Raw genomic sequence first — 11653 nt, 5'->3', positions numbered from 1 at the left:
GGAAAACCCCCATGCCTACTGTCTCAGACCTACTAATTTATAGCGATATTGGATGCCCTGCTTTATTCTTCATGCAGAGCTGTAACTTCTTCTCCTTCATTTCCTGAGTGCTGACATGTAAAAAGTCTTCAAACTGGTGTTCGGTGTTCTCTCGTTGGCTCACAAAGCTTCTAAAACTGTGAGCCTTGTAGACATATTACAATAACTTTTTTCTGTAATTTTCATGCTCTAGTAAGGACAATACAAGATGTACATTGGCTTAGTGCTTGAAATGAAATGAGAAAACTGCTAATAATGTCATTTAAAAATGGCATAAATTCTTTCCCCTTCTGAAGTTCATCTGGCACCAGACACTGGACCATAGTACTCATTCTAGTAATTTCTTAAATGCAATAAACTCTTTGACTACACCTTTATAAAATGAACATACCTTACAATATTCTGGTTTTCTTTTCTTTTGCTCTGTGCTATCCTTGTGAAAGATTGCTTCAGTGAGTATGGATTTACAACTACAACCTGTGAAACCACAACCACTCAGCGAAACTTCAGTCTAAAATGCCAAATGTAAGAGGAATGACAGTTTAGGGCTGAAAGGAGGACATGTGCTAGAGAGGCATGCTGTGACACAGCCAGGCACTGGGAAAACTAGCCATGGAGGATGACAGTGGAAAGGATGGCTGCTGAAATGCAGCAAGCACATTCACCATAACAAAAGGTGGCACTCACCACAGCCTGCTCTGCTGGCTTGGCAGGCTCAGCAGGGATGGCCTCCTTTTCCACAGCAGCAGCAGCAGCAACAGCAGGGGTTTCCTCAACCTTAGGTTCCCCAGGTGGAGCTTCTTCAGCCTCAGTCTTTTGTTATTCATTTTTAAGTAGATAGTGGAAAAATTGTTGAGGAGTATATGATGTTGGGGAGGAAGAGGGAGAAAGGGAACTGTGCCTGACACAGTGTTGCTTCAGACTCAGTCTTGCCAGGCTTTGTCCCCAGTAAAATACAGCATGTAAAGGGCATATTCATCATCCATGTTCTATATGTAAGATGAGCCAGTCCTACATGCCTTCCTCACAAGGAAAGAAATCATAGCTTCCTGAGCTACACTGAAAGGTAATGGAAGCAGGGGGGAAAGCACTCAGTCTGCTCAAAAGTGCTCCAGAAACTGCTGGCAAGGCCAGAAATTGAAATTGGCACCCATGCGTACCAACACTGGTCTTCAAATACGAGTTTTAAAAATTACCTCCTCCTCCCTGGTTCTGTCTGTTTGCAGACAATAGAGTCCCTTCTCCAGTGAGGGTAAGAAGCAATGAGCAGAGAGTGAGATTCAAACAGTTTTTATATGAAAAAGACAAACTGACTGATTGAATTCTAGCAATGAATTCTAGCAATCATCCCTGGTTTCTTACTAAAATGCATTCTCTCTTGAGCTCTCTATCACCTACAAGGCATCCATTTATCAACTCACTATTGGGATTTTTTTAAAATCTGATTTTTTAAAATCTGAATTTTAAATTCTGGCCTCAGCTTGTTTTCCAACAAAAGGATCTATGAAATATCACCAGCCCTGCAACATGTTCAGTCTTGTGGCAAAATAGCTCACAGCAGAAGTGTGATCTCCAATGGAGACATTACTCTGCAAATACATGCACATAACAAGGGGAGAGCCCCAAGCTGTGCTCAGCATACTGAAGTTATAAAGATGGCTGACTCAACCAGATAGAATAACCCCAACAGATTAATTTGTCATGAACAAATTGCTCAGCATAATATGAAGCTCAAAAGCAATTGCTTTGCAGTTGATAACAGGCTGCTGGCTAGAATGTGGTATCTCCTTGATGAAGAGACAGCTTCTATGAAATTCTTTAAGATACTAAGACCTTCTCCTGATATTTTTCAGGAAAATAACCCCCATAGCCTCTCAATTCTTTGCTCATATATTCCTTAAGCAGGCTGATTTTTAATGAGGTACAGAGAAGTTTTCCTATGCAAGACCTTCAGGATTTGGCACAGCATTAAGAAGCGCTCACTCACGGTATATTATACCATACTGTGCAAAAATCTCTCTGTGCAGTGTATTAATGACACCTCTAGAGAATTTCATAAGAAGAAATAGGACTGAAATGAGAAACACAAAGTAGATTTATCCCAGGTAAGAGGACTAATGAGTTTCCTGAGGTTTAAAGCTGGAAGATTCTTTCAGACTTAAAATCACAAGTAACATAAAGCAGATTGCTATAATGTGCTTCAAGTCACTTGTTGAAAAGCATACATCAGACAAGTTACCACATTGCAGCTACAAGTAAAAACACCCTCACAATATTCAGTAATGATCATGAACACAAACACCACATTAAATAACATTAAATATCACCTTGCTGCTATTAAGTAACTATAGCACTCATCCAGCAATGCTGTTATTCTCATCCTTGCCACAGGCTAAGCAAAGACTGTAAGAGGAGCTAAGAAACTGCCCAGGTAGGATCACTTCCAAAAAGATTGTCCCCTCCTTAAAAGTAGACTGTGCCTACTATTAATATGTGGTGGGTAGATAAAATTACAGCAATTTTGGAGATATGTAACAGCCATCACATACTATCATGTAAGTGCTGTACACTGGACCATAGTACTCATTCTAGTAATTTCTTAAATGCAATAAACGAACTCTTTGACTACACCTTTATAAAATGAACATACCTTACAATATTCTGGTTTTCTTTTCTTTTGCTCTGTGCTATCCTTGTGGAAGATTGTTTCAGTGAGTATGGATTTACAACTACAATGATATCACCCACCAGCTCTTCCAGGTGGAAGAATTGCATAAGGTGGTGTGATTTAAAGGATGGAAAACACAAAAAAAGTGAAAATATCTTTGCACAAAGGAAAAATTGTACCCTTTTTGGCAAGACATTTAAAAAGGAAGCAAAAGCCACCACTTACCAAAGAGTCTGTTATATTCTCATTTGATTGCACTGAAAATGCAGAGATATCCTAGATACAGAAATGAAAAACAATGCAAAAATATTTGGGACATGATATTTGCAGGTATCCATCAAAGACCTGATTTTTTAATGGTTTATTCAGGTAAAGTCACTAAGTACATTGACATAGAATAAGATGGCAAATACAACTTAACTAAAAATTATTTTTAATATTTATTTAGATTATCTGAGTACTATTAATATTAAAAACATTACTTTTCCAATTTTATATTCAATGTTTCTAGACCAAGAAAATTTTTCACTTCCCTAAAGGTAGTGAAAACGTATGATTCACACCCTTCACTAAATACATGTGATTCACAGGGACTTTGTTTAAGGTGCAATGGACTTCAAAGTTGTGGAACTCTGAATCCTTTTTGCAGACTGCACAAGGCTGTGCCTGGAGAGTATGCCCTCCTGGAGAGTAGCTCTAAGCTACTTTCTTCTTGATCATAGGCTTTTATTTGAATAATAACTACAGTAATTACAAATACAAAATTTTACCTGCATTAAGAAAGTAGAAAAATTGAGGTGTTTTCCAACATCTCACTCATTCAGAACCAATTAATTTGCAAGATATTGCTGGGCCAAATTATTTTCCTACCACAGAGGAGACAGCAAATATTTATTTTCCCCAGACAAACATTTTGCCTTAATTATTAGAGCCTTGTGCTTTTCCTCTTCCGTCTGGATCCTTTACTAAACTAAATGTCCTGGAGCAGAATTGTTAATCATTGGAAGACTCATTTCCATCCCTGTATAAGCTGAGCCTTTTGGGGCAGTTTTAAAATTTGGTGTACAGGCTGTGCTGTGGTTGAGCCAGTCTCTAAGAGAATGCTGGAAAATAATGAGGCCCCAGGTTATGCACCTGAAATTTGGGATCTTGACACAGCCCTGGAATTTGAAAGCATAAACACGGTGTCTTTATGTGCTGTATCTCTGTGATGCGTACCACAGACTCACCATCAGCACCACAGCAAATAAATAATTTTGGTTAAACTTTGAGAGTAAAATATATCTTAACTGAAAATAAAGATGAAGAAAAAAATAAAACTCACTATGTATTTACACACAGAGTTACTGAAACTGAAAACCTGCTTTATAGGATTTTGGGATTTTGAGAAAAATAATTCACAAAAGAGCACAATAAAAAAACTAGACCAGCCATTTTAGGAGGAAACAGCTGTCCCAGTAAGGTAGTCAGATTTTTTGCTATTAGACTCAGTCAGGCCAAGACTCCTAAGAGTATCAGAATATTTCTAGCAGCATCCAAGAATTTCTGACAACAGACAGGGTCTGGATTTGACACAGTATGATGTTGCTATGCAGCTTGCCTATAGAACAGATTTCCTGAACTTGTACAGCCAGTTCTAATGCCTTCCTAATAGCACAGAAAATAAATGATCTCAAAACCTGTTTATTTCTTACCTGTGCAAATCCATTAAATGCTATGGTGGATGCCTAAATAGAAGTGAAGATCAGAATAAATTATCATTTGTTTACTAAAACCGAACATGAGTCAAAACATTTTTATTTGCAAAATAAAAATGTAGGCCAGACATTAAAAAAAAAGGAAAATAAGAAAAAAAAAGAGAGAGAAAAAAATAATAAAATGGAGGGTAAGGCAGCAAGAAATTTGACAACAGTGCTATTTGATAACAGACATCACAGGCTTAAAGAAAATGACAAAAAGAAAAAGCAGTGTACCTTAAATATTTTTAAAAACCAATAATTAAAAAAAGACCAGGTGCATTTAAAGATCTACAGATAAAACACAAAAGCTGCCAGACACAGTGTGTCTTCACAGTTCAACACTTCATTCACCATTCTGAAATGCATTTTTGTCAGCCTGCTTGAAGGGCTGAAGGGCACCACACTATTAAGAGTTGAATGGCAATTTTTCAAAAAAAGAATAGAATGGGCTTAGGAAGGGCAATAGGAAACACACAAACGGAATGCTTTAAAACAACAAGGTTATGCATGGCCTAAGGAACTCTTTGTCTAGACTAGGCTACACACTGGGGTAGGTACCTCTTCTTTATCAGCCTCAATTTCCTGGTACAACAATCCATATCTCCGGTTAGCAATTTCATCTTCAGATAAATCTGAGTTGTTGGTCTCATTGTCTTTAGGACTAGTTGAACTCTCGGTGCTAGCATTTCTGGAATTTCCCATTTGAAACAGAGACAAGGGTCTAGCTATCTCCTTGCTCGGTCCAGGATTGCTAATGCCTGCCTGCTCCCCAGGCAAACCTTGTTTTACTGGTGTTTCCTGAATTATGTGGCTTGTGCTTGCACCTACTTCTCCCCAGCTGTTATCAGTAGCTCCTAGGTCTTCTGTAGACCATTTATTACTAATGCCTAACCAAACATTTTCCATGTTACCTTCCTCTGAGTTTTGCTGCTTGGGGAAAAAGGGCCAGTTATCCATTCCATTGGCTTGGCTATCTGACAGACTAGAAAAACCCCAGGAATCATTAGTAACTGTTGGATCCCAGTTTGCCAGCCAGGGCTCTGTTTCCAAGGCTGCAGGAACACCACTGCTAATCACTTCAGTGACTGCTGTTGCTGTCCTACCTGTCACTTCGTCATCTGCATTATCTAGGCAAGGATTATCACAGCTTTTGCTAGCAGAATTGGCTGCCTTGGGCAGCAATGTCCACTGTTTTTCAGCAGCAGCTTGACCTTTAGTACCAGTACTACCATTTGGGAGGTGGCTGATGCTATTATCTTCAGTTCCTTTACCAGACTCTTCTGCATTGAATAATTCAGCATCACACAGATCACTTCCAGTATCTGGAGGGTACTTTCCTGTGTGGTCAGTTATCTCTAGGTCAACATGTGCCCTCATATTTATACATTCCACGGAGGTACTCTGGCCAATACCACTGTCAGTTTGGTCCAAGGCACCCTCAGATGTATTTTCATGGTCCTCATCCCAGATACCAAGGACTGTCTCAGGTTCAGCACCAGTGCTTTCTACAGTCTTACAGTTGTACTCCACTATTTTGTCCCCACTTCCCAGCCCTGTGCTCAATGATGGTATTTCTCTATCTGTCTGCTCAATGACATCGACCCGTTTGAATTCTTCTTCTGTAGAGGTTTCTAGGTTAGCACCACTAGCTCTCCCAGTATCCCCATAATTATCTTCAAACTCATGTAAATTTTCTACCTCTGTGCTGACTAAAATTTCAAGATGTGATTTTGCTAAATCCTTATGAAATTCTGCCTCACTGTTTCCTTTGGTTTCACAACCTTGCTCTTCCAGTTCCTCTGTACCTTCTACCTCCTCGTAGTTAGCTCCAGTCTCTACCTTTTCACTTGGCTTGACACCTGCCCACTCGTCTTCCTCATGCTCTTCCTCTGCCTTTTGCACATCACATGGGAGGGGTTCATCCAACAAGCTATCAGTTCCCAGGATGGGTGTCTCAAAACTGGTTACGTTCTCTAAAGGCTGATTGGTCACCACATCTTCCCACACGACATTTTTGGCATCCAACTGGTCCTCCAGTGAAGTCCTCTGGTTTTCGCTTACAGAAGCTGACCCTGGTGCAGCATCCTCCTGCTCACTTACTGCAGGCCAAACACTAGCAGGCAGAGTACCCGTGGATTCGCTTGAGGTTTGCTCTGCCCTGGGGAAAAGCAAAGAACTGCCTGCAGTAATTTCCTGGCTGATACTGAGTGCGCTAACATCTAGGCCCCAGTTGAGTGAACCTAGATCAGTTTGAGATCTGTTAGTATCTTCTGATGACCCACTGTTTGGGGTTTCCTCCATGATCAGGTTACACAGGGAAAGACTTTTTGAAGAATCAGGCTTTAAGCAGACAGAAAAGCAAAGAAAAAACACAAGATGAAAAAGATAAAGGCGGACTTGATGAGAAAACACAAAATTTATATTTTGTAAGAGCAATTTTAATCTAAAGAATGAAGTGACTAAGTTAAGCCATTTAAGGAAAAGCTATGTGGTTTGCAACATCTGAAAGCAATAAATTGTAATGCAAAAGAGCAGCACTGATACACAAAACCAGAAAACTATCTATTACACCACAGCGATTAAAGAAGTCCCTAGAGTGGTCTCAATTTTGGGGGTAGGTTTGCTTACCGGCTGCACCAATTCACTGCTTGTCTGTATAGAAGGAGGTCATACACATAAAACAGAAAAGAACAACATGATGTACTTTGATACAGCACCAGTTCATTAATTAGCAGTTCTCTAACCAGCTGCAGTTACCAGATCAGGGTGGGGAAGGAGTGGTGGGGCTTTTCCTGCCTCTCCACCCAAGACTAATTCCAGGCCTGTGAATTTTAAGCCTCTGAATTACATTATAAAAAAAGTTCTTCATGTATGCTGACTATTTATCACCTCTTGCTTTCCCCTCTGAGTCACTGACATTTTTATTTCAAACATTTAGCTACGAAGTACACTAGCATTTAAAAAAAACAGAGCAAAGACAAAAATAATTATAATATAGAATACATACATAACATTAAAAAGCTATAAATAAAACTGTGCAAAAAGAAGGCATTGATAAAGCAATCTAATCTAAGTTTAGAGCAATACATTCTCAACATTTCTGGGTTATTTTACCTGGTTTAGATATTTGCAGCCTTGAAATTTTGGCTAGCCTACATACATGACTGTTTTTATCAAGCTTTATTTAACCTCACTCAATATAAAGAGATAAGCATTTAATATACATCCCATATGGAATGTGTTCACAAAACAGTGCTGCAAATCTGAATACATGGCAAGCATTCACAGATTTCTGTGCTGGCTGAAGCTAGAAAAAGTCAAACATGAACATACCAGGCTCCATGTTAAGTCAACCCAGCTAACTCCATTACATACAATCAAAAGAAAGCTCACAAAAATGGGTTGTTTTCTTCCTGCAGATCATTTTATCTGATTTGGCACCAGGAGGAAGAAGGAAGGATTCATGCAGTTTCCTACAGTAGCAGTTTCTTTTGTGAGTAATTCCAGTTCACTGTATGCCCACAAAGACAAGCTAAATTCTGTCTTTACTCATAATTTTGAGAAAATGGTTGTCCATTGGGTTAAAGTCCTAAGGAACTACACCTTCAGGTATTTAAAACAAGTGACTTACATCCATTATTACCTTCTAATAGCTGTACTTTGAGCATATTAAAAGCAACACACTTAGCTGTAGTGATTGTGAATCTTAGCCTAGATTTCTGACATCATTTAGATTTTCTAGGCTAAGATACAGAGATTATTTTTTGTTGTTGTTAGTTTTAAAAGACACCCAGTGGCTTCAAATACTTGAAAGAGTTTGTCATGATCTGTAAATCCTTTACCTTGGCTTTTGGTAAAAGAACTGTAAATCTGAATTTAAGTTGTTACAAAATCAAAGGCACAGAAATACAATTATGTATGTCAGGCTTACCGTCCATAGATCCCATGGCAATGTCTGAAAAAAGCAGTGGAAAAAATAGCTTGTCAGAAAAACACCATTCCTGTACTGTATGTCCAACATGCTACATAACAATGTCCATTAACTAAGAAGAGAGCACTTATTTATATGCATGTTTATAGTACATACGTATTTTATATATTAGCACGTGTGTGCGTGTGTGTGTCTGTGTATGTATCTGCATAATACTTTTGGTTATAAAGGATGGGCAGTATGCAATGCATTGTGATATTTCCCACTTCAAAGTAGTTGCTGCTTTCCAGCAAACTCACATTGCTGTGTGCATGAGCAATGGTCAGATTCTGAGCTGCTGACTGAGTGACTTTCAACAGGTGTCAGAGCCTCTGCAAAGTGTCAGCTTTAAAGAGCTTACAAAGGTGGGGTTTTCTAGCCAGTTAAAAATGATGCCGCTATTCGCTAAGTGGGTTCCCTTGCAATACTGACACTAGAAAGGAAAATGGCATACTTTTTGGGAAAGGAAATAACAAAGTTGACCAATATTTTCTTTTTCTTGTCCAGTCTGTTAATAAATGCTAGTGACCTCTCAACAGAAGAGCTTAACAGACAGATGAAAGAAAAGCAGCAGACTTCATGCCAAATGTTTATAGCCCACCACGTGAGACAGAACTCTGCTGCTTCGTATCAAAAGAGAAGAGAACCAGGCGGGTTTAGAAAGGTCCCTTCTAATGCAGCCATAGAAACAGAAGAGCAGTTGAGGAAGGACAGACCAGGGCTCACTTACTGTGGTTGGATCACTGTGGCAAAGCAGTGAAGGGAGGTAATTAATTAAATTACCAATAGAGAAGTCATGCCAGGGCTCCCAAGGCATCATGCACAGATGACTGCTCCTGTTCAACTGTTTGCTGAATGGAAAATATCCGTGACTGAGGCAAAAACTATACACATATAGAAATACCACTTAAGGCTCTCTTCTTAATCTCCCTGCAAGCACAGGGCTCTCCAAAGACTGCAGCCACAGCCTCATACTCTCTATACTGCCATAGTAATGACCCTGTCAACTCCAGTGAGACCAAGACCCAGACTGCAGGGCTGTCTTCCCTTCTAAAAACATGGTGTTCTGACTCACCCACATGCTCTTGTACATGCGGACCATCCTTTCTCATATGCCTTTGTTGTGTGGAAAGATGAAAGGAGTGAGTAAAGGTGCTCAGTGAATGCTTCCTATGCTCCTAGATGAAAAGTTACAATGTACTTTTCTACACAGAATTATATTCTGTATTTCATGTTATAGTTGAATATAAAATAACTGTTTTTCACTGAAGTAATAAACTTTTCTACAACCTGTACAATATGATGTCAGAACAAATGTGTTCTGTCATAAAAATTAAGTATCTTTTGTTTAATTATCCCACTGCTCTAATCAGCATTATTACAAAACAAGCTGAACGTAGTTAGCAAAGTCACATTTAGTGTTTTCTGTCACTGCTGAATGCTATGGAATTTCATTTGCTTTCCCCTTCCTTTTCTCTGTTTAGAGGGGGGAAAAACATAACAAGTAAAATGCACAAAGCTTCTGCTACAATGAAACACTTCTCGTAGCAAATCTCAATGAGAAATTTCAGCTAATGTTCAGAGTGCTGACAATGGATCGTTTTTCTGACAGCACATATCCTGTCAGAAATCACTACAGATCTCATTACGTAACTAAGACTTCACACCAAATATGAAGTTAATTAACTGAGGATGAGATCAGCAGAAAATCAGGACCATCTCAGCCTTAAAGCTTCTTGTCTTCTCACTCCTTTCCCAGTGCTGCATTTCTAAACAACTGATTAGTCTTCTCATGTCTCACAGAACAAGCCAGATTAATAATAGCACAGGTAGATTAATGATAGCACAGGAATAATAGATCATGCTAATAGTGTATTAACACTGCTTCTTTGTGTACAAGACAGGGATACAGATATGCTGGCCAGGAGATGTTCCCTACTTGGCTACCTGCCCTCTGGGTAGTGAGGGTGAATTCTGGATTTTAAGATAGCATGTCCTGTAGGAAAAGTCAATGAATATCAGCAACTTAATATATCAGCCTTTTCTTTTTTAAAAAAAATTTCATCTTTCTTTTTTTCTCATATTGCTGCAAAAAACTACCATTACAAATATTACTACTGAATGTAGAATTTCAATAACACAATATTCTACAAGAAAACACCCTATTCCATACTCTAATTTTCCTTGAGGTTAGGTCTAAAGCAGATTAACAGCAAAACCACTCAGATCACTGCTTGGTACAGAAACTCCATCACATTAAAGCAATTGCATGCTGACTCCATGAGACCTAGGTCCCCTAAGGCATCTTTCCAGAATCAGTCAGGTCAGAAAAGTTGTCAGAAAAACAAGCACTGGAGAATAATATTGTTTACACTAAGAGTTATTCTAAAGATGGAAAGTAACAGCATGCTAAAGTCAAGGCCAAGGTACCAGCAACCATTCTCATCAGCAGACATCTCATTTTACCATGTGACAATTTCCTCTCCTTCCGTACATCATCAAGTACAGGGTTACTGAGGGGGAAGATAGAAGGCTAACTAGTGCTTCTCAGGAAGATAAAGTTTTTCAGACACTTCTCATTAATACATGAGGCAAACCTTTTCTACCAAACACAATACACTGCATTCAAATGCCTTGCCTATGTCAAGGCAAAGAGGTACCTGAGACATGGGTGAATGACTAACTCCTGTTGATACAGCTTCTGGCTTGAAAGGGTCGAAGTCCAAATCCAGTAAAGACTCTTCTTTCTTAGCTTCAGGTACTTCATTCTGTTGGAAGAGAAATATAACTCTTGCAAAACTTATCTTTTAAAAGCTGCCCCGGGTAGTAAAATATTAAAATGGTCAAGAAAAGAAAGCAAACCACAGATTTACTAGCTGTGGTGTACACAAGAAGGGTGGAAGCTCTGAAGATTTTCTTGAGCTTTAGTGTAAGTTTTACTTTTATGAGATTTGCTCTTATGATGTCTTTCGTTTCTCTGTAGTACAGCTTTGCCTTTTTAGGCCTAACAGTCACAGCCCTTTCAAAAAAGTGTCGAGTGTACACCACTTGACTGTGAAGGCCCTTTTAAAGTGCTTTGAGACAGACATGGGAGTTAAAAACTACTGTCATAGGTTAGCAAAGCATAGTCCCAGAAGTGATGTTCTTGCAAAGAGGTGCTTACAGCTTCCTCTGTGACAGAACCTATCAGATGGCCAGTTTGAATATGGACAATTCTTTAAGCCACTTAAAGTTGTG

General features: G+C 39.0%; 1 protein-coding gene across 8 annotated transcripts in view; it reads right to left on the bottom strand.

The window, feature by feature from the left end:
* AMPH (amphiphysin) overlaps window positions 1-11653 on the bottom strand; it is a 135053-nt gene that overhangs the window by 18499 nt on the left and 104901 nt on the right. For 3 of the 8 annotated variants that reach the window (XM_017727065.1, XM_017727063.1, XM_017727064.1), the window contains 7 exons: window positions 11077-11184; window positions 8378-8401; window positions 7075-7098; window positions 5005-6786; window positions 4402-4434; window positions 2933-2983; window positions 727-852 (listed from right to left, as the gene is read on the bottom strand). In XM_017727065.1, the coding sequence (XP_017582554.1) occupies window positions 727-852; window positions 2933-2983; window positions 4402-4434; window positions 5005-6786; window positions 7075-7098; window positions 8378-8401; window positions 11077-11184 (2148 nt within the window). The remainder of the gene's footprint in view (window positions 1-726; window positions 853-2932; window positions 2984-4401; window positions 4435-5004; window positions 6787-7074; window positions 7099-8377; window positions 8402-11076; window positions 11185-11653) is intronic. The other 5 variants (XM_017727068.1, XM_017727067.1, XM_017727061.1 and 2 more) reach the window with 3 other exon arrangements.

The sequence above is a fragment of the Corvus brachyrhynchos genome, unplaced genomic scaffold (genome assembly GCF_000691975.1).
Source record: "Corvus brachyrhynchos isolate BGI_N302 unplaced genomic scaffold, ASM69197v1 scaffold1002, whole genome shotgun sequence".
NCBI classification, from domain to species: Eukaryota; Metazoa; Chordata; class Aves; order Passeriformes; family Corvidae; genus Corvus; species Corvus brachyrhynchos.
Note: the sequence above shows the minus strand (reverse complement) of the source record. Positions and strands in the feature narration are given on the sequence as shown.